Raw genomic sequence first — 24,186 nt, 5'->3', positions numbered from 1 at the left:
ATATTTGGCTGAGAGGAAGAGAAACAGCTGCAGTAATGAAGAACTGAGGATAAAGAGAGAGAGAGAGAGAGAGAGAGAGAGAGAGAAACAGAACGAGAGAGAAACAGAACGAGAGAGAAATAGAATGAGAGAGACACAGAGAGAGGAGCAAATATATGGAGCTGGGCAAGACAAACAGTGGAGCTAATTCTCCAGTCAGGTGCCAATAAACCATTACAGAAGAAGAGGGCACAACGAGTTGACGTAATTAAAAGAGTGCCAGTCAAATCTTATCGATGGATGAGACGGCCAAAGATGAGTTCAAGAGAGTTCAGTGATTGTATTTTGCAACACAGTGGGACACTGTACAACAGCATAATCATTAGGGGTGGGGGGAAAAAATCGATACAGCATAGTATCGCGATATTTTCTGTGGCAATACTGTAACAAGATGAACAAACTGAGAAATGTATATGGGGACATAATTTAAAATTTGGGAAAATTTTGAATTTGGAAAATAAGGTAATAAATTGCAATATATCCCAGAATATTGCAATATGTTTAAAATTGCAATAATATCGTATCGTGACATAAATTTCTTGATGATATTGTATCATGAGGCCTCTGCTGATTCCCACCCCTAATGATCAGTGGATCAGATTTGGGCATCATTAAAAAAACTAACTGCTGTTTGACATGAGGACACATTCCATAAGGCTTATCAAGCAAACAAATCTTCACTACCAAACCAAATCATTTATGATTTCATAGCAACAATTTCCCACCTAACTTCTCTGCTTAAGCTGTTAAATGCAATCTTTAAAAAGCAGAGAGGTTTTGGAGAGGTGCTGTATACTATCAGGCAGTTTTGTACTCTTTCTGCAATGGTTGCTGGTTGTGGGAGAGCTTTACACAACCGCATGAAAGACTATTTACAGTGAGCCCGACAATGTAAAGCCTCACCCTCTATTCAATGCAAGGTGGACAGAAAATTGCACTTCAGCGACATTATTGATTTTTTTCTAGCAAACTTTGAAGAGGGGAGTGGGGGGCAGAATTTTTAGCAATGCCCATGTTTGTATTGTACTGGATCCTGAATCTAAGAGTCACACTGGACAGTTACAGGGAAACCTGTAATCTTGGTCGCAGATGTTAATTTCTCCCCAATTTTAGATCACGTTCCTGCTGGAACATGTCAGGTTGTGTAGTAGTTGGTTTAGAAGCCTTTATTGGTGATTGTTCACAGAGTCCTGTTATATACTCCAGTAGTACAGAGACAGCAAGAGCGGAGTAGGCTCCTCAAGGAAGTGCGCCAGGCTTTGAAGCCCATTTGACATAGTGGCCAAACGGTGGAATTACAACTTCCTGGTCTGTCACGTGATGCAATTTTTTTGAGCGTTACACCCCTCACAAAATGACTCGTATCACTATCAGAATTTGATCCATTTGGTCCAAAAACATTTGGAAAGTCTAGAAAAGACGCACAATTAAATCCTTTAATCCCTATTCAAGTTAGCGGAAACCAGAAGTAGCCGACTCAGCCGGCGGAAGTTTCTAGTGCGCCTGCTCTATGGACTCCATAGTGCGCTACTGAGCAACTCTCATAGGAATGAACAGGGGCCCACCGCCAACACTGCATTCTTATTATACATCCATGGAGCGGAGCAGATGCAGAGACCCAGAAACGCTGACCAATCAGAGCAGATTGGGCTTTTTCGGCAGTATGAGACAAATAAAAAGTGTTTTTTGAACATTAAAGTATGTAAAAAAATTTTTGTAGAAACACAAAATACAAGTATGAACCTCTAAGACAGTGCTCTTTTTGCTCTGGACAACCTGAAAAGATGAAGACCCACCAGGCATGGTGTAGCGTACAACCCATTCTCACTCCCAACTCTTAAAATACAGGGTGCTTGGTCATTGGCTCTCAGCGTCAGATACGACGCAATAAGCACCCTTCTGCGTGTGTATGGAACGCACCGGGCAGAGCAGCAGCGACAGCGGTAGCAAGTAGTATGAAAGAGCACAGGATTTTCACAGTTGGGTCCTAAACCCACCTGTGAAACTGTCCCGTTCTTGTCCCGCATGTCACGTAAACGCAGCTTTTATATGCCCACCATCGATCTTTCCGTAAACCTAAATGCGTCAAAAGTGACGACAATAGTCCCGACCCAGCGCGTTTAGATAGAGCGTGTTTAGATCGGACGCAAAAGGAGATTTTTAGCATCAATAACAACGCTAAAGGCACCTGACCAAGCGTCCGTATTTTACGCGATGGGAGTGAGAATGTGTTGTGGTGTAGGAAGATGTCTGCTGCTCATAAGTAAAAAACTTCTAAATGAGTTGATGTTTTGGTTCAGTCTCAGGCTGTGCAGACAGACAGACAAAGTTAGCAAGTAGCTGTTGAATGTTTAGCTGCTAATGAGAAAAATATTTTTCTCAGGAGTTGGTGTAGACAAAAACAGACCTAAAGGGAGTGGGGGCATATTAGGGCTGCACAATTAATCGCAATTTTATCCAAATCGCAATAACGACTACTGCAATATCCAAATCGCAATGTTTGTTAAAAGCATAACATGTGTCAAACACTTCTGAATTAAGTATTGTGGTGCTCCAGCCTACAAATTGTATCCTACAGACTAACTGTTTTGTACAGATCCTTGAAAAAAATCACATTATAATCATTTAATTTTTTTTATTTTAATATTTTTCTAGGAACATAAGAATAATGATACAAAAATTTAATTCCCTCCAATATTGTGGATCATATCGCAATACGAATTTTCCTCACATCGTGCAGCCCTAGTGCATATGCATTTTAATGGGAATCATATTTCGTGATCCCCGAACGCTGGCGGTAGCGAGTAGTTGATAAGGCGAAAGTCCGCATAGGGAGGTTGGTCGGTGTGGTGGATGGGTCAGAAAACACAGGACTTTCATCCCGGGGATCGTGCCCCGCGTGTGGCAGCTCCTTTGTCGGCGTGTCCCGCGTGTGACGGTTCCTTTCCCCGTTCTTTTTTTTTCCTAACCCCAACCGTCTCGTTATTGTGGCGTTTCATTTCCCCGTTGTGGTGTTTCGTTTCCCCGTTGTGGTGTGCCCCTGCGGCCGTGGATCGTGTCCTGCGAGTGGCGGCCCGCGAGTGGCGGCCCGTCCCGTTGTTTTGGCCGGCGTGTGGCGCCTCATTTCCCCGTTGTCGCGTCCCCCAGAGCAGGTTCGAAAAGCGTGACCGCGTTCAAAAGTCGTTGCATATACACAAAAAAACGTCAAAATCGTAATCTGTACACGAATTTATGAATCAAAATAACGTGACTATTACACGACCTGGCGTGAGACCGGGTTGACTCAATAGGCAATGTAATACTTCTAGTGTCATATACATCTTGGGATAACAGTAAAGTAGTTAAGCAGAGGAGATGCCATTACGTTGCATGATTAAAAGAAGCAGGTTACTCCTGAAATCCTCCTCCAAGCTCTGTCCAAGTGCAGCTCTCACATTTATAACTTACTGATTTGAGGTTGGACTCCATTTCAGTGAAGTTCCACTCAGTCAGAGGCAGGCTTAAACTGAAGGGCTACAGAGAGAGAGAGAGAGAGAGATAGAGAGTGAGGAGTGAGAAAAACATTTATCAGTCTAGGTCAATATGAACAGTTCATCTCAGTGGCTGTTTAAGCAGTGACAGACACAACTACCAGTTTGAAATTTCAAATATTGGACACATGCACTACATGCAGTTAAACAAGTTGTATAGCACAGATCTACTGACATCCATAACAGCGCTGGTCCCAGCTTCCACAGTACTCTGCTGATGGCTCCTGAGCAGCAGCTGCTGCAGCTCTTCCAGGCTCATATCCACATTCTCCACTGCATCTGAAACTTCCACTCTGCAAATACACATAAACACACACACACACACACACACACACACACACACACACACACACACACACACACACACACACACACACACATATTAATATGTAATATATATACACTCAGGGTCCCTTGCTCACTGCTTGCATTACTTTACAAACATCTTTGTGTACATTGAATTCTCTACTGTATGTCTGCCTATCTAGATTGAAGAACTACCTGTCTAGGGCAGGTCTCTTGCTCCTCTTCTCCATCATAGAAGCCACAGAGCCCCTGCCCTCCAGGACAGACTGGACCATAGCGACGGGGAGAACAGGAGGTTCTGAGGAGCACACCTCACAGGAGGAGGTCAACGCTACAGCCTCTCCTCCCCCTAAGCTGCCTCCTTTCCCTCCTCCTCTCACTCCTGGGCTTACTGGCTCTTCTTTGATTAGCATCATGCACTTCTCCCTGTTGGTAGAGTCAAAAACTGTGAGTCAAAAGATAACTACGGTAGTATTAGGTGGGTCAAGAAAACCTTGAAACAGGGTTAGTTTTGTTCACTTTGCCATGTTCTATCACGCTCATCTCCATTAGATAAGCCTGCTATCAGTTTGATGCATAAACACCAACTTCCTCATCATACTCACTGTGCTCTACTCTGAATACACTTTCTCGAGATAGAGATATAACACATTTTGAGACTGTTGTTTCAAGCTACACATTGCCTACGACAAGTTTTATGATCCAATATCCATGACCTCTTTCACAACATCCTAGACTCCTACATGCTGCAATAGCTGTAGAGCTAATTGTGGGGGTTACTTTTATGGGAACTAGTAATGTTACAGTATATTGCATCACTCACCTAGTCTCATCAGGCTGCATCTGGAGGGCCATACTGGCCTGAGACATGTCAGTAACATCTGATATAATTGGTCCTCCTGTGAGCCCACTAGTAGAGCAAGAAGCGGTATCACTGGAAGGCTGAGGAAGAAGAGATGACTGTGATGTGTGTTTGCTCTTGTCTCTTCTAGTAAAAACTCTCTTTTTTCTCATTTTAGGCCCACAGTGTTGCTCATTTACAATTAATACAGATTCACAGCAGGCCAATACTGTCCTACAAAACACAACAAATACATAATTTGGTTGTTGACTGAAACCACAATCAAAGGATTTGTTTTACTGTATAAAAAGAATGTGGCACATGAAAGTATTTCCATGAAAACAGCATATACCATTTGCAGTAACTACAAAATGGAGCTAAAAACCAAGTCTAACTGCACTTTAGCTGGGCAGTTACTGCATTTTGGTTATGTAGAGCGGCCCAGGCAGCAATAACTGTACGGTGGCTTGATAATATCTGGGCTATAAAAACCCACCGTCGCACTTACTGCACTCTTACAGAGAAACAGACAACTAGACAGCCTAAGCAACAGAGTCAAGTTAAAGCAAGTTGGTAAGATACAGTAGCCACAAGCTAGCCTTGGCTAAAGCTTAATGTACCCCCCCCAACCCTCCCTAGCTCGCTCTTTAATTAAAAAATATACATTTTGATGAACCAATATCTTGTCGGTAATTCAGGTTGATATCCACAATTAGTAGCTAAATCTAGTTTTAATGGAGAGGAGAAAAAAACCCGCTAAATTAAATAAAATTAAACAAAATTTTAAAATTGTAATTTCCCCACTGGGGATCAATAAACAGTATAAATTAAATTAAATTAAATAGGTTTGGCTAACAAGCCTAGCTTAGTAGAGGAGCTTTGCCAGCTCAGCTTTTGGCTGCTTTGATGACATTTATATTATTTGATGTGTTGTTATTAAAGGTATGGATTTAAATCTCATATTTTAATTTATAGTACACAGACACATAGTAAAACGATGTAAAAAAGTATGTGTTACTGCACACTGCCTCCCTCTAGTGGTGATATAACATAACAGCTAGACTGATGGCAGCCGGTTAAAGAAGAATGATGTCCAGATAATATATATTTGCTGTGATGTAGTGGATATGCCATGTCATAAGAACAGATAAAATAAAAGTCGGAATGCTGAATGATACCTTCTGTATTACGAATGGTGTGTGGTAAATCAACTGAACAAATGTAAACATGGCCAAGCAATTAGAAAGGCCAGCCAGTAAATTTAAAGTTGGTGTTTACTGCATGTGGCTGCCAGTGCCATTTGTGCTAAATGTGGAAGGTCAGCAGCACAGTAGCTTACTTATTATAGTTCCCAGCAAAATGGTCTCATTGACAAAAGGCTGCAGAGCACTGACACTTCTATAGGACAGTCATTTTTGGTTATGTTATTTATGACTCTAAAAAAAGATCCAAATATAGATAATCTCATTTGATACATGTTTACTGGACTTTAGGGGTTATGAAGCACAGTGGTAATGTATCACTTTCATATTTCCTCACCGACTGGATGTAGAAGGGCTCATGCATGGGCTCCATTGGGTGACTATGGCTGAACTTGGAGGCAGGAGGGCTGGGAGAGCCATCGTCCAACATTAAGGGCCTAGAGACATTTGTTTTCAATCAATTACACATTGGCAGTCAATCACAGCAGGGCATCATCATCATCATCATCATCATCATCAGAGTACTAATTAATGAATGACTATAACCTGTTGCAGATGGAAGCTTTGCAGATCGAATTACCGTGACTTTGCGCTAACACAAAAATCACTTCCAGGGTAGACGATTAACAGTTGATTTGAAATGCGGAGATATGTGAAATCGACAAACTTGTTGACTTGTAACTGTACTTTTTATAGCTATACAGTTAAACACGGTGGTCCGACCTATCTGACGTTTGCTGTGCTTATTTTCTGCGCTGTGTTGATTTGCTACGGTCTTTGATAAACCAAATTTAGCGTTACAACAGCAACATCTCATTACCGGTTGGACTGACTGCTAGTTTGGGTGGTGTCATTTTCTTTAGACTGTGGCACAACAGGTAAATTAGCTCTCCAAACTAATGTTAGTGAAAGTCTTGACATGTGAACCCCTCAAACATGCATTTTAGATGAACAAGATGAGAGTTTATCCAGATGTTTTTTCGTCCCCGTTTGCTAAGCGCCGTAAAATTAGATGCGCGGTACTTGTACGGTTTTCTACCCGGATGTTAGTGGGTCTGTTGGGTAGACGTCAGTTTAGTTTACTTTTAGTATTTTTTGAAAGTGCTGAATGGTACAAATGTTGCATTTTGTGTAGCATATATCACTTCTTCACCACACTGCTGTGTATCACTACTGTGTATCACTGTTGATGCTATATGTTGCTGTCACATAATTTCAAATGCATGACATGACGACGAAAGGTCATCGACTCTCTATGGAATTTGTACACTGCACATTTAGAGCTAAGTTTGTTGGTCCACATACATTTCTCTCGATAACATGATAGAAAGGTGACATTGAATATGAATACTACATGCTAGCAGCATGGCTTTAGAAAGGGTAAAATACTTGCAAAACTAATGCAAAACTTCAACTGAACTGCTAATTAGCAAATGTTAGCATGCTAACCCACTAAACTAAGAATAAGGTGAACATAATACACATTGTACCTGGTAAAGATCAACATGTCAGCATTGTTATTGTGAACACAATAGCATTTGCTGCTGATGTTAGCAACAACAGTTTCACAGAGCTGCTAGTCTTTGTTTTTTGGAGCACTTTTTGCCTTTTTAGATCATGTGTTCATGTGGAGTGGTGACAGGAAATGAGGGGGGAGAGAGAAGGGCCGAGTGAGTCATGAGAGTGGGAAGATGCTAAACACAGATGGTGGACATTCAGAGAGATTAGGAAAGCTAGGCCATTAAACACGGGGCAAAATTGCACCTTTGCAAAGGTAGCATATGAGGTATATTAACATCCTACTTTATTCTGATCATTCTATAACTTGTATTTAGGCCATATCTGAACTATCTATATGTAGCTAGAAGTGATGAACTTTAGCCTGGGGCCCTCCAGGACAGAGCCAGTTGGCATGAAGCCATTGGTCAGTTATCGATCCCACCCCAATTCATGGAATATACACATGTGGTCCACACACAAAGAACTTTAGAGTGACTTTTGAGAATATGAGAAGCTGTCCTCTCTGAGCTCTGCAGGGCTTGTACAAGATGCTGATTTCTTCGATGTAAATAAACCTTTATAATCAAGAAACAGTGTCGGTGGATTCCTGTCCATACAGCAACGCATCATCGCTACCAATTACACTACACATACTAACCCTGAAATATACGTTTCTATAGCACTTTTGTGTTCCAGCGTGCCTTTCCTTTCTCATGTCGGCCTTGTTCACACTCCACAGCAAAGCTGAACCAGCATTTTACACACAGGCTGTAGCAGGGTCATGCACTCTGCTCTGCCTTCACTGTGTGTGCGTGCGTGCATGGGTCAGTCAGTGTGTGTGTGTGTGTGTGTGTGTGTGTGTGTGCGTGTCTGACTGACTGATTCAGCACTTGTCTCCATTCACAGTGCTTGTTGAGTTAGATTGTTCAGTTTGTCAGCTGAGCCAGCCCTTCCCTCTGCCCCACTGTTTGTCTCACTTTTGTTGATTGCTCCACTGTGTGTGTGTGTGTGTGTGTGTGTGTGTGTGTGTGTGTGTGTGTGTGTGTGTGTGTGTGTGTGTGTGTGTGTGTGTGTGTGTGTGTGTGTGTGTGTGTGTGCGTGTGTGCGTGCGTGCTTGAGTGCGTACATGCGTGTGTGCTTGCATGCATGTACTCACAGCTTTCGCTTTAGGCCCACAGTGCTGGGTGGGTTGGACTGCATCTGGCTGAACAGAAACTGAATCAGCTGGCAATGAAAAAGCACAACATGAATCAGCATCGTCCTCAAACAAACAGACACACAGACACACACACACACACACACACACAGGAAAAGTGAAATAAGTTGTATGACCATACCATAACCCACCCTGTGCCATCCTATCAAAACATGTTAATGATCTTCCAATAAAAAAACAGGGTCTGACACAACATTTTGGGATTCTTTTTGGATGTATGGATCTTATACAGTACTGTAGTTGTCATATTCTGTATGACCAAATAATCTTTCTTTATCTATAATAATGTATCATATTTTGTAGGTTTATCTGATCTATGTTTTGTATGTAAAATCAAAGCGACTTGGAACTCTAGCTGTTAGTTAATAAATGTGGTGAGGTAAAAAGAACAATATGTCACACAATTGCAGATCTCTGGCTGGTTGCATCACTTATAGTAGTAGTAGTAGTAGTAGTAATGGTAGTTAGTGGTAGGTAACAGAAGAAGTGGTAATACTACTGAAATGTAGCCCTGGATTATACCTTTAATGAGTATGAGTATATGTATATGTACACATACACACTCAGTCACTCACTCAAAACATGCATATACACACTATTTCATTTGTTTCAACACAGATACAAGTTATTGTTTATGGCACACACACACACTGACACTCAACACTCACTCACACACACACAATCTCACACAGACACACACACACACACACACACACACACACACACACACACACACACACACACACACACACACACACACACACACACACACACACACACACACACAGACTTACCTTGTTAATGACTTTCTGTTGCTGTGTGTGATTCTGTCTTAGTGAGACCACCTCTCTCCACAGCACTTCATTTTGCCTGCACACAGGAGGAGGAAGAGAGATAAATAGATAGATAGATAGATAGATAGATAGATAGATAGATAGAAGAATCCTTAAAAGTTGTTTCCATTTTCACCTGGTTAGAAATCTGAAGCCTATTACAGTTTTTTCCAACTGCTTACACACAAAATCTTTTCATGTCACACAATTTTTGAAACCTCTCACTCAAAGTGCAAAACTACCCAGCAAATCTCCAAAACCATAAGCTATTTCTCAGCCTTTCACTCATCTTTCAATTGCATAAAACACTTTTTTCAAAACATTACACACAATTCTCTACCTAAGACACAAAAATCTAACAGGAAGTGACTTGCTATCCATTTCTAAACACAGCCAATCAAAATGCTATACTTATTTACCAGGGCACACACACACTCCTCACATTTGCAAACACATTATGTTATAACTGAACACTAACCAATCATTGCTTTAGTATAGGCCTATACAAAGGTCCAAGGTCAGATTACCAGTTTTGAACAATGGATGCCAACAATAGACAGAGAGCAAGGGGAGGAGGAGGAAGAGACAGGGGATAACAACGAGGAGGAGGAGGAGGGAAGAAGAGTAAGAAGGAGAGCCATCTCTGATGAGATCAGGGAGAGAAGCCCATCTTGAGTAGCTTTACAGTGGCGTCCATACAGCATGCAACTATCTAATGACTATTTCAGCATTACAAATCAATCAGACTTTGTTTTGTACAAAGTGAATACAATTCTGCCCCCCCCACACACACACACACACACATTTGATGCAAATGCTTCATTTTGAGATGTGTTTATGGTATTTTGAATGCAGTGTTTCATTTTGAAGGAGATGTGAGGCATTTAGCATTTTGTGTGTACAGTTTTAGGAATTGTGTGTAGAGTTTTGAAAAAAGGAGACATAGTTTTGAAAACGTGTGTAAGCAGTTGGAAAAAAGAAAGTAACTTGTTTTACAGGCAATCAGTTGATCTGCTCTAACACAATAATCTGGATAGGTACATATTTTGTTTCTATTTCCTAGTGATTGACATATTGACACACACATTGCAACAGTTTAATAGCCTCCAAATATTTTCTTCCTCACAATTCTGGCCTTGAATACAAAGGTGAAGTCCCTTCCTTTTCTGATGGACCCCATGGGACCTTATCTTAAAATATCTATATATATATATATATATATATATATATATATATATATATATATATATATATTTGGTAGTGCGTTTGAATTGAGCCATGAATTACACATATGATGTTCCTCGATTTAAAAGATTTTGAAAGTTAAGAAAGTAACCGTTTGTCGTAGTACCACTTCATTTTTGTGTGAAACCGAATATCTCGTCTCACACAATTTATGTCACCTTGCTTGCTGCCCAGCTTGCTTGCTAGCTAGCTAACTTGGCTGTGTTACACAACCTATGTAATGTTATCTTACCTAATGTGTTGTATCCAGCGTCTTTCTATCAGCCAAGAAAGGAAAGAACGAGCGAGACCTGTTTTTTTCCGAAATAAGTTCCCATGGTGGTCCACAGGAAGGTGAGGGACTTTGCCACTTTATTCTAGAGGTCCAGTTTCTGGGATGTTTTTAATAAAGATGCCACCCTTTCACCTGCCACTGAAGAGTGTGCCTATTTACCCTTACCCTTAAAGAGTCCTCCACGAAATTAGCATTGCGCTACTATAATGGTGTTAGGTTCTTTATTAAAGAATTTAAATTGATGCAGCAGAACTAAAGATATGTTTTTTTTCCATGTCAAAACCTGGCGACTCCATTACCCACAATAAAACTCCACCAACAGTTGGCTCAGAATTTCAGGTATATTGTGCTAGTAGTGGCTAATTTAGGCTTGAGCTGTTACCATCAAGCAGAGATGAGGAGTGGGCTCCAGAGGTTTGGTAAGGTCACTTATTTCTTAATCCACACACTCAGATTTTTTTTTCATTTTCAAATTTGTAGTCTTCGGACCCAACCGATGCTGACTCAAGGAAAATCACTTGAGGGAAGTTAGCAGATTTCACGCAGCTCTCTCTTTAAAGCCTCAAAAGGCAAGTAAAGTAAGAGAAGTAAAGTGAGACCTCTTCCTGCAGCTCTCCCTCTCACCTCTCTGTCGCACGGGCATGTAGAAGAGCCAATAGGAACGCTCTATCTCTCTGAAATTACCTGTGATTGGGCAAAGTCTCCCGTGATGGGCTACATTTTCTAAATCCTAAAAACAGAGCCAAGGGCGGATGCACAAGTCTAGTTTTCACTTACACCACTTAAATAATATGCTTAAAAGTTAATATGGAATTTTTAACAAACTATGCCAAAAAACAAATTGCCTATCACAGCTTCAAAACAACTAACCCTGCAATCTAATTGAAAGGTTAATGGGATTAGCATGTAATTTAATATTGGTGTTTGACTAAAACAAGACTTATGGACTTATTGTTCATCACACACACACACACACACACACAAAATGTATCGTGAAAGAATCAAATCGGTACAAAAGAAAATTGTCCCAGCCCTAGTAAGTACAGAAGTGCACGATTTGAGAAACAGCAATTGTGTTTATACACTATTTTAGTTATATTGCTACCTCTAGACAGTTCACCCCAAGGTGGTGCATGTGTGATCTTGTTGAGACATGTAAAGAAGAGACTAACAGTTATTTTGCTTTTTCCACTGTGTGATGGTAGCATGGTAGGTGCGAATTGCTCAGCTGCTATCGCCCCACCTTATTTTCTAGTAAGCTACTCAGAGTATTGTCACAAGCATATGCCTGGAGAGCAGTCCCAGGCTGGGATATTGGGAGGGACAGGTCTGTGTTTTTAGGATTGTCTTACAAGACTTTCAAGGATGTGCAAGTGCAGTCCAACCTTCAGAGTGAATTGAGGCAAAAAAGAGCTTGAAAACTCAGCTGTGAGCTCTCTCTCTCTTTCCGCACAGCTTTTGCAGCAGCTCACTCCATTCCATCTGTTTTAGGAATGGAGATTTTCTTTTCATCATGTGTGCACAAAATATTAAAGACAAAAGTCTGTGTCAGAATATATTGTGAGAGAACATTGTCCACGCCTACATGCACGGCCGAACATGTGCACATGCACACATCTGGTCATCCTTTCTAAGAATGTGGTTATTGGTGTGTGTGTGTTAGTCAGGTGAGCAGGTGAACATTCTCTCCTCGCATAAGCACAATACAGAGCACAATGCAGCTCCACCACACAATAGACACACAGCAGCTATTTTGAGCAACAATAGCCTCTAGAAAAAAAAGTCAGTTCATCCACTGGGTGTTTTGTTCCAACTTAGCAAGAGGAATAACATTTCTCTCTTCTCACATTCCCCCCTAAATTATGATTAAAAGGGGGTGGGGGCATCACGACTGTATAAGGCATCACTTCTGTATTTTCTTCACAAAACATAAAGAATCTTTGCCATTAAGGTTTTCATTTTTACAAAATTGTTACGCCATGACTCAGTGGACAAATTTAACTGTCAAATCAAATACGTTTTTGAGATCTGTTTGTAAAATATTTTGTGCCGATTGCGCCCTACTAATGTGTCAAATTGACCTGACCTGAGAATTTTTGTTTTTATGTACATAACCTTTACACCATATCCGCATTAAACTGTAAGGGGGCCCATGGGCAGAAATGTGTTGTAGGGCCCCTTTTGACCCCCATCTGTCACATGTGCACTCTGTGCATTGGGCATGTACTCTGTCACTTCCAAGTTCCTATTGAGTGGAAATCAGCTCTGCATTAAAACTACAAAAGGGGCTGTGTTGGTGAGAGCATCCTGTTTCAGAAACTGGTGAGATAATGAAATAAGAAGAATACAGTACACACACTGCAGACTATACATGGCAAATTATAATATTTACTGAAACACGCTGACACCAACCAGTAATCCTGACTACTACCTGATCCTGGGTTTCCTATGTGTCATTTAATGGAAAGCAATTTTATTCAACATATGCAAAATATTAACCAAAATAATCCAGGTCTAAAAACTAGACTTAAGGTCCCTCTACAAGACAGGGTCTCAAGATAATGTTATAATGCAGGGCCTGTGTATTTGCAATTAACCAAATAATATACAACCAATCAAAAGAAATTGTAGGTGGAACTTTTGAGGTCCCTGAGGATCTATAGATACAAAATCTCTATACTCACTGTTTCATGTCCTGCATCTGACACTCCATGTTGTCCTGTTGTGTTCTGAGAAGCTGGACTTCATACAGCAGTTTACTGAGATCCTCCTGGCGAACTTTGGTCTCCTCACTCTTCACTATGGATACCTGAACACACAGTACAGCCTAACTCGGTAACATACTCAGATACAGCACATACAACCACGCATTCCCTCTGCTGTTTGTGAGCAGAGAAATTCAGTGGAGTTGTTAGCCACACTAAGAGCATGGCTCTAGGGATGGCAGTCTGTCCACTTTGGTCTCGGGCAGATTGCCAACAATTTTTTTCGGACAGTCATGGTCCCCAGAGGATGAACCCTAATGACTTTGATGATCCCCTGAGTTTTCCTCAAGCGCCATCACGAGGCTAACATTTGTGGGTTTGAGTAAAATATCTCGACAACTATTTGATGAATTGTTAGGCAATTTGGTACATTCACGTCTTACCCTGGTAACCTTACGCGCCAGATGGTTTGTTACCCAGAACCATCGGAGAAGCGGTCATTGGAGACTTTTTGGAAAAGGTATTGCACTGTCAAAAAAGATGTTAAAGGTGATTGGATGAAAAATCGCATCTATCAGATCTGCCATTTTTGTTCTGAACGAACAGTAACAGAAGGTAACCCCCTTGTGGCGCCCTAATTGTAATAACTTTTGTAATCCTTTCGCTATTCATCTAGTGGAATTACTGAGTCAACATTTTTCAAAAGCAAAAACGAATGTTTCCCGTCAGTATCAGGTGTAATTTGTCCAATCTGAGTTTTCTGTTGCACAACTAAAACAACTTTTGAACGTACACACGTTCCACCAAAACACGTTCCTTCCCGAGGCTATTTTTCAGCGGCATGCTGGTTCTGTCCGGCGCTTAGCGACGCCCATGACGATTGCGATTGGTTTAAAGAAATGGCAATAAACCAGAGCATGTTTTTCTCCCATAATACAGTCATCTAATGCCATTAGAATTAAGATTACAATCTACAAATTAACATTTCAACAAAATTTAGACATCTGCACCAACAACAAACTGATTTAAGAAAAAAAAGGAAAGTAGAATTCACACGCCTCTGTTCAATTAAATTAAAGGTCCCATGGCATGAAAATTTCACTTTATGAGGTTTTTTAACATTAATATGAGTTCCCCCAGCCTGTCTATGGTCCCCCAGTGGCTAGAAATGGTGATAGGTGTAAAACGAGCCCTGGGTATCCTGCTCTGCCTTTGAGAAAATGAAAGCTCAGATGAGCCGTTTTGGAATCTGCTTGTTATGAGGTCATAACAAGCAAGGTTACCTCCCCTTTCTCTGCTTTGCCCGCCCAGAGAATTTGGCCAACCCATGAGAGAGAGACATCATGGCTTTCAAACGAGAAAAGTGGCAGTTGGTCAAGGCCACACCCCCACCCTCCACCTTGCCCCTCCCACTCTCCTCCTCATTGTGGGACTGGCTCTATTGGCTGTAGTTCTGCACCAAAGCTGAATTTCGGGAAAGAGACTTCAGATACAGTATTAGGGGACCACTAAGGTTTATATAAAAGCATCCAAAGAGCACCATGTCATGGAACCTTTAATTTTACTTTGATAATTCTCCATTAAATCCATACCGTGCAGCTTGCCGACAAGGGAATGACCAGATACCGCTAAAGACCGAGCCGTCTGCCCACAAAGGGTCAATGGGCAGCCACTAGCCTGTATAGCTCCTGCTAGCTTGGTTCTCTCTTACGTTTCTTGTCCGAAAGTCCACTTTTACAGATCGCGTTTCTGTCTTTTGGTAGACGATGCATTACTCCTGATTACATTGCAAAGCATCATGATGGATTATTTAAAATTATAAAACTACCAAGTTACCAACAATTGCAAGTACTTGATCACTGCTTTCATTGAATTTTGGGTATTCAATGGTTTCAAAACAGCCTTCTAACTAAACTTTGACATACACACGTCTGTGATTATCCATCAACATAATATTAGTCCAAATAATTCAGAATTTCAAATTAGGAATCATTTCCTATAAATTACATTTATAGACCATGAATTCCAAAAATAAAAGAAAAACTAGTGGTAATAAGTTGGTGTTAGTGAAAAATAGTGTTAAAATTGCTAAAAAAAACAAACAAAAGGGACAAAAACATCAGAAAATGTGTCAATAACAAAAACAAAACAAAAATGTTGATTTTCAATTTTGACCCGAGAGGACAACACAAGGGTTAAGATACTTTCTGGTCAGTTTGCCTTTGGGACATTGTGTGTGTGTGCATTTTTCTGTGTGTCCATACCTTCCTCTTTATGTGTTCCAGCATGTGTTCGTGTCCCTGGAGGAAGTACAGATGCTGGAACTCTGTGTCGTCTCTCTCAGGTTTCACCAGACCGCTCTGCTCAATGTTCACCACCTTACGGAAACCATCTAGATGCACACACACAAGAGCAAACACACACAAAGTATAAACACATACTGCAATTGAGAGAAGAGAAGAGAAGACAAGAGAAGACAAGAAAAACAAGACAAGATGAGTGTACTCACACATGTTGAGCTGTCGAACAAAGCTCGCCATATTATTGTGTTTAAAGTACTTTGGCAGAACTTCCTTGGCAAAGCGTCCCTGGTCAAACACATGGAAACTTGTCCCAGACTGAAATTGAGAACAATCAGGAAGTGTAGTTAGTTTACAACATCTCTGCTTATATCCCATTCAGTGTCAACAGAGGCAACATTTATAGTCAAGACAGAGCCCTGGAACCTGTAAATGATGGATCAAAGTTTTTCTATTAGGTCCATTTCTAGTGAAATATTTTACTTTACAATCAACATAATAACTTGACTTGTCTGGTTACTGATTAACTTTTTTCTCATTACTATTGCTTTACTATTGTTTTCAGTGTGACTGAAAACACGTTTTTTTCTTTGAGATGCTAAAACCATATATTATTATATAATTATTATATACCTTATATTGGTCCAGAAAATCATTCAAATATCAAAGGAATCATTGTTCATGACCTGTTTAAATTACAACACAGGGACATAAAAAAAAAAAATATATATATATATATTTTTTTTTTTAATAATTATTTTTTATTTAAGATCCCATTATGTCATGGTTGTATGTTTCTGTTTCCTGTTTTATTTTGAAATCTTTTTTATCCCTTGCCTTGTCTAGTTTTACTTCCTGTCTTTAGTTTTCCAGCCCTTGTGATTGTCTTATTTGTTTCACCTGTTTGCCCGGCCTAGTGTCACCTGTCCCTTGTTAGTCCTCGTTACCTGGTTTATTTAGTCTCTGTTCTGTCTTTTGCTACGTTTACACATGGCCGGCTATTTTCATAAAGGGACATTTCAACCTCTCGGTTTTCTGAAAAGTGTTTGTTTACATGTACCCGTGTATATATGCCGTCAATGCAGTCAAGAGCACGCCAGACCTGTAGGTGGCAGTGTAACGAGAAGCTCAAGCCCACGTTAGCCAATCAGAATCCCGACAATAGCAACAACAGCAACCAATCACGTCCTCTTTCTCTCTCTCGGCTGCCTAAACCTCCGTTTGTCTCAGTTTACATGGAAACGTGCAAACTAAGTTTTCCAAAATCTCCACTTTGGCCGGAGTTTTTAGAAATAATCGTTTTCTGTGATAAAAACAGGGTTTTCGTGTAAATGAGAGGCCAAACCGCAGGAAAATATCTGTGTCTTCCCTTCGTGTAAACGGGGCCTTTGTGTCTTGTCGGATTATTGTTTGCTGTTCGGTGTTTCTCGGTTGTCCTTGTCAGTGGATTGCTTGTCACTGTTCTGTGTTTTGCCTGTTCCTGTTTTTGGCATTCTGCTTGTACCTATTTTTGGATCTGACTTCTGTTCTTGGGACACCTTTTGTTAGTATGGACCTTATTATTTGTTCATTAAATCCTCAAAGCTCACACTGCCTGTCCGTCTCTGCATTCGGGTCCTACATTCTCTGAAACCCTAACACATTAGTTGTTATGGAAGTAACAACTATTCTTCCTGGGGTGCACACAAAAGATAAAACAAAACAAGACAATAAACGTTACATATTATCAATACAATAAATAAAAACTACTGTATATATTTAATAATTCCACATGAACAATAAAATATAGTTCTACTGATACATTCACATTTCCTTCTCAACAAATGTTCAACACACTTAACCAATGGACACATTCGCACTTAGGTAAACAACAGTACATTAATCCACATTCACATCCCCAATATCATATGGCGTTTAAGATGATTTCTCTTTGACTAATTGCTAATTTTACTCCCTTTTTAAAACTGATCTCACTTGTAATCTGTGTTAAAGGTCCAATGTGTAAGAATTTCTCCCATCTAGCGTTGAGCTCATATATCGCAATCAACTCTCTCGCACCACCAGTACGTATTACAGCTACGGTGGCCTTCATGCTTCAAAATTGTTGGTTTCAAGTATTCCTATCCTTCAAGTATACATCTCTTGTAAAGGTGTGACGAGATCTCATCCCCACAATTAAAGGAACACGCCGACTTATTGGGACTTTAGCTTATTCCCTGTATCCCCCAGAGTTAGATAAGTCCATACATACTCTTCTCATCTCCGTGCGTGTTGTAACTCTGTGTGACGCACCCACCGCTAGCCTAGCTTAGCACAGATCCTGGAGATAACCGGCTCCATCTAGCCTACTGCTCCCAATAAGTGACAAAATAACGCCAACATTTTCCTATTTACATGATCAGAGGTCACATGAGACACAGCCATCTTATAAACGTATACAAACTGGGAACTATATTCTCAGAAGGCGAAGCACTGCAACTTCTGCTACTTGGGCGGAGTGATTTGCTCGCAGCACCTGAGAAGCCCCGTGGTGAGGAGCAGAGAGTAACCACGGTGCTTTTCAGGTGTTGCGCTAATCACTCCGTCAGACAGAGTTACGACACTCACACAGATGAGAAGGGTATGTATGGACTTATCTAACCCTGGGGTATACGCTAAATAAGCTTAAGTCCCAATAAGTCACCGTGTTCCTTTAAACGTGACAAGATTTCTTGTCAAGGTAAAATATGTCTCGCGATATCAGTACAAAAGTGCAGAGCAGCAGCTTTGAAATTAGCATAGAAGATCCCCCTCCTGTTCTCCAAAATTGACTCAGAGTTTAATTTTGCAGAGTGATAACGGAAGAAAAGACATGCCTGTAAAACCCACCGCCGCTCTCTCTCTCTCTCCCTCTCTCTCTCTTGGCCAAGACACACACGTGTCTGCAGCGTGCAGTTTACTGTGGCGCTGTCTCGCGCAGACCACTCGCTATCTCTGTTAAAATGAGTCCGTAAGCGGACAGCAAAACCTAACTTTACTTTTAATGAAAAAAGAACAACAAAGAGAAATGTTCTCCGTTCGTCCTATAATGGTCATAAATCAATGCTAGAGTAGCCTACTTCCTTGTTTATTGCTGCAATTCATAAAATGAAGAGGAGGAGAAAAGAGCATCTGTCCTCACAAAAGTCATCTGTTGAGTGTTTGATGGTCATTTATTTGTGCCCTAGAATGCAATCAATGTGAAACAATAGTAAAATAAGCTTTATTTCTCTCAGTCTACTGTACAATGACAAATTCAAGTACAAAACATTTGGTCTCAACTACTGCCAGAAAACGCTTAGTTATGTTGTAACCTTGGTCTTCTGAGTGAAGAGAGATCTCTCCACCATACATATGGAATAAGTAACAGTGTATCTGTTAATTATACAGGAGAGAAGCCAGTTATCTGAGTTTGTGGCAAAACCTTTCAGTGCTTGGTTTTCATTTTGGGACTTTCGATTGAATAAAGGACCATTTTCCAGTCTTATTTCTTCATTGTAGTTTTCTGTAAAATAGTATAAAAATCTCGTCTTGCCTCGATCTCGTGAACCCAATCTCGTGTCTCGTCTCGCTTCGTGAGCTGGGTGTCTTGTCACACCCCTAGTAACTTGAGTTTGTGGGTGATAATGTTCTACATCACCAACTGTCACCGGATGGATACTCTATGTGAAATAATGCTACCTAAGTGATGAAAGGAGATAAGGAGGTAATATATTTTCACCAGAGCGCATGATCTATTCATCAACAGCCAAATTCAGCTCAGTCAGCCAATCAAGCAGACTCTATCTCTCTTTCTCTCACTGTGAGTGATGAGTCATGCTCTCTCTCCCAATGTTACAGTCTTACCAAACAACTGCAGTAGCTCTGTTTTACTCTGAAAATCAGTATTGTGTAAAGTATTATAAATTCTTTACATTGGGAGATAGCAAAACCCATTTGCACAAGAGGTGGGGAATTTATAAAGTTCAGACAATTCTAAAGAGACGTTGCTGTTACCTTATGTGGTAATGCTCACTTGCCTACTAATAGTCTGACAATGCAACAGCTGATGCTGCACACTCTAACTACAAATGTCACGAGACTGAAGCACTGGCGATTTTAGACCCTTTTTAGAGGGGCTCAAGCCCCCCTAAATTTGATCTCAGTCTGATCCTAGAATCGCCCCTGCATTGAAGAGCATCTGTCTGTGTGTTTGTCTACTTAAGAAAAACCGAGAAGGTGTCCTCTTCCCGTTCTTCTCCGAAGCCTGGTCTTTGTGACACACATCAATCCTGCACAACTCATTCCAGAGGACAGAGATAAACTCACAGAAAACCCACGTGTGGTCTCTGTTTTCATCTAAACAACGCTTTCAAAATTCACTCACAAAAATGATACATTTTGAAAATAATTATACAGTGATGAACTACTTCTATTTTCTCACAGAACTGAACATGTACAGTAGCTGCTCACTCTGGGTCAAAGGTCAAAAGTGAAATGCTAATGCTTTGTGCTTTGTTTGGTTGGTAATATTTTTGGCTCTGTGCTGTGTCTTGTTTTGTGCTAAGTTCTGCTCTGCTTGTGTTGTCTATTTTCTTGTTTATTTGCATTTTAAAAAGCCCTTTTAACATTGAGGTCAGAGGACCACAGATGAAAAATAGCCATTTTGCTAATTTTGGCATTTTTAACCAATGTATAATTATGTGTTTTATTCATCTGCACTGTCCCCTTCTTAAATATACTGAATTGAATTGATAGCAGAATATAAGTGTGGTTATCACAATGCCATTTTAACACCAAATAAAGCACACAACTTTTGCAGAGGACACAAACCAATTAAACAGACCCCACGCTTACAGTGAATGCAGACTCACAACCTGACAAACACAAAAAGTGGGATTTTTATGTATGTATTGTGATGGCTTATTACTGTAGAATACTGTACAATGTCAATAATAAATGGTTAACCAACCAATAATATAATCATTTATAAAAACGTAGGAACTCTTCATAAATACAACATTGTTGTAAAGTGGTAGTGTGAATTTGTTAATCCATTTTACCTCATCAGACAGGCTGGACACAGGTGTTCAGATAAAACTCTAAAGTAGAATTAAAGAAAGAAATAGGATTTTACATGATACCATTCTTTTTTGGAATCTTTTACAAAAGTGTCTAGTCTGGGCCCCTTTCTCTTCTACGTTTCAGGTGTATACAAGGTGCCAGCAGTTCCGCCAAAGAGTGATTTCCCCTCTAAACTTCTCAAATGGTTTTATTTAAATACTTGTAGGCCTGAAGAGGTAAAATGATCCAATATTTCACAAAAAAACAAAACGTTTCTTCTTTCCTAGTCCAGATTTATTTTGTCACCCTTTAAGGGGGCCCAAACCCAAGGTTGGCAACCACTGGACTAAACTACAGAACATAACGTCATTATATTAGCTCCAACTTGTCCAGCTACATCAGTACACATTAATGCAAACTACCTCTATAATGACCTATTATTCACAGGGCTTTACTTGTAATACTTTATGTATGTTAAGCTGATGATACTTCTGCAGTTTTACTTTCTTCTGCATTGGTATCTTTACTTTAGTAAATTATCTGAGTACTTCTTCCACCACTGTTGTAGGCTTCCTCCCTATACTAGACCACAACTTACCAGGAGTTTACAATCAGGGCAGTGAAACTTTAAAACAAGCTGCCATAAAAGCACAGGCCAGCAAACATTAGCTTTATCGACTGGCTTTTGTGTCATTGATTTATATTGTTTGTATGATAAACTATATTCATATTAGAATATTATAAAATACAAATTAAACCCGTGGGTACAGCTTTTCTTTTCCTCTGGGGCTATTCTGCTTCTTGAGTTAGCATGCTAAACAAGGGACTTGTTAGCAAGCTAAACAGGTATGGAAATAACAGTTTTGTTAGCAAGGTTATACAAGTATCTATTAGCTAGGCTCAATGGTAAATGCAGCTAGTTAGCAAGCTGAACAGCTTTGGAAGTAGCAGTTTTGTTAGCAAGGTTAAACGGGGACTGCCCATTTCTTCGACGCTCCATTGTTCCAACCTCTCAATAACCCGAAAAATTCCCTTTGGTCCTACAGCCCACTTGTCTGACGTCCCGCTGGTGGCGAAATTACGAATCCCACTATGGCCACGCCAAGACCCGCTCTACGAAGCAGCTCAATTGGTTGGGGTTAGGCATTTGACCTCAAGTGGTTAAGGTTAGGATAGCCGATTTGTCAGGGGATAGGACCTGTACAAATGGGGTTACATTATACCTTGCGTAAGCATGGACCCCTGGCCAATAAATGCTATTGAAGGGTGGGTCTTGGCGTAGCCATAGTGGGATTCGTAATATCGCTGGTGGACGTCGGACTAGTGGGCTGTAGGAACAAAGGAATTTTTTGAGTTATTGAGAGGTTGGAACAATGGAGCTTCAGAGAAATGACATGGCACAGGTTAAACAAGTAGTCATTAGCTAGGGTCAACATTAAATGCAGCTAGTTAGCAAGCTGAACAGGTATGGAGGTAACGTTAGCAGTTTTAGCAGTTTTGTTAGCAAGGTTAAACAAGTAACGTTAGCTAGGCTTAACAGTAAAGGCATTGTTTTTTTATTCAAGTTTATTATCCCTAAAAAGTTTTTTGTTTGCTTGTTGTTGCTGAAACGAGCCCTGTGAATAATGTGTATAATTTTCATTAAAGATGTCGTACTCATGTTACATGAAAACGGCATTTTGGTGCCTTGTCACAGCTTATTATATGCCTTGTGTGATACAGTAGCTAACACTTGCTGATCATTTGATCTAAATGTGCTGTTGCTTATCAGAGAACAGAAGGCAGATGATGGACACAAAAGTGTTTTACGAAGACGATGGTTAAGAGTTACGTTCTAATCTTTTTTTTGTATACTGAAAATTACATTCCTCACAGAGTTTCTACAGTATCACGTACAGTAAGTTAGTAAGTTTTGAGGACTGACTCACAGCGCTCCAGCAAATGAGGTGGTTGGTATCTGGATCCTCCACCAGGGTCCACAGCTTGGTGAGAAAGGCTGGAACATTGCTGGCGTAGCTGCCATCTACACCCATGGCACCTGGAGACTCCTGCATACTGTCACCTGTCCGCTGCCAAGATGGCTCACAACAGGAAACCAAATGTGTGTGTTTGTGTGTGTTTGCGTATGTGCGTGTGTGCGTGCGTGTGTGTGTGTATGTGCGCGTGTGTGTGTGTTCAGATTCCCAGACTAGTCCATGTTGGAGAAACTCCACTTCTAATATTCCGTTACTGATAATCCCAAGTTTGTCTCAGTCTCTTCGACTCCATTTCACTCGGTCAAACTGCCACTGTACATCCTTTTGTCCACACAACTCACCTTGTCCACAATTTTCACTTTCTCTTTCCTTGACTTGTCTGTTTAATATATCCTCCCTTAAACTATCTTGTTTCTTTTATGGTTTCTTTTTTCTCTCTTTCGCTCCCCTCTCTCTGTCCTCCCTGCCACACCAGTCATCCAACTGAATGTCATCACAGAAGGTCCATGTCAGCACACACACACACCATTCAAGCCCCCCCCCAACCCCCGGCCTCCCGCTGACAATCAAGAGACCGCCCAGTGAAACAATACAGCATCCACACAAAAGCTTCAATAATGCACCACTGTCCAACCATCAAACTGCTACTGGTTCAGCTGAATAGTGCAGGGTTCAGTGTACCTGTATGCCAGGTAGAAAGGGTCCCTTATCATTTCTGACAGTTTTCACAACTGTCTGTCGTTGTTATTAAGCGTGTCCACACCTCAGTATTAAAGTTTTCAGATCCTATGTTCATTAGAGTATTAATACAACTCAATTACAAGTAAGTCCTGCATTCACAATCTTAATTTATCTTGGTTAAAAGGACAGAAGTATTATATATATATATATATATATATATATATATATATATATATATATATATATATATATATATAATAATAATAATATTATGACACTTTACTGTCATTACAGATGCAGTAACGTGTCATGTGAGCTGATTTTAACTACTTCATATACAACAAGGCATCATATTTTAGAAGGTCATCACAGGTTTTGTATGTAAAATCCCAATCTGCAAAGTGACTGCCGATGTAATAATATATATAATATTTCCCTGAGAAATGCAGTTGAGTAGGAGTATATCATAAAATGGAA

At 40.4% G+C, this 24,186-nt stretch overlaps 1 protein-coding gene across 3 annotated transcripts in view; it reads right to left on the bottom strand.

Moving 5' to 3' along the window:
* Nucleotides 1–23,470, bottom strand: part of hsf4 (heat shock transcription factor 4) — a 29,501-nt gene extending 6,031 nt beyond the window's left edge. For 2 of the 3 annotated variants that reach the window (XM_028585744.1, XM_028585745.1), the window contains exons 1-11: nt 22,981–23,470; nt 16,201–16,309; nt 15,956–16,083; nt 13,671–13,795; nt 9,429–9,504; nt 8,575–8,642; nt 6,256–6,355; nt 4,699–4,817; nt 4,071–4,301; nt 3,745–3,862; nt 3,487–3,552 (exon numbers count right to left, since the gene is read on the bottom strand). In XM_028585744.1, the coding sequence (XP_028441545.1) occupies nt 3,487–3,552; nt 3,745–3,862; nt 4,071–4,301; nt 4,699–4,817; nt 6,256–6,355; nt 8,575–8,642; nt 9,429–9,504; nt 13,671–13,795; nt 15,956–16,083; nt 16,201–16,309; nt 22,981–23,106 (1,266 nt within the window). In that variant the 5' untranslated portion in view covers nt 23,107–23,470. Of the gene's footprint in view, nt 1–3,403; nt 3,553–3,744; nt 3,863–4,070; nt 4,302–4,698; nt 4,818–6,255; nt 6,356–8,574; nt 8,643–9,428; nt 9,505–13,670; nt 13,796–15,955; nt 16,084–16,200; nt 16,310–22,980 lie in introns of all 3 variants that reach the window. The other variant, XM_028585746.1, reaches the window with a different exon arrangement.
* Between the last annotated feature and the right edge of the window lie 716 nt (nt 23,471–24,186).

This window comes from Perca flavescens, chromosome 8 (genome assembly GCF_004354835.1).
Source record: "Perca flavescens isolate YP-PL-M2 chromosome 8, PFLA_1.0, whole genome shotgun sequence".
NCBI lineage: Eukaryota > Metazoa > Chordata > Actinopteri > Perciformes > Percidae > Perca > Perca flavescens.
The sequence above is the reverse complement of the archived record's forward strand: the minus strand, read 5'-3'. Positions and strand labels throughout refer to the sequence as shown.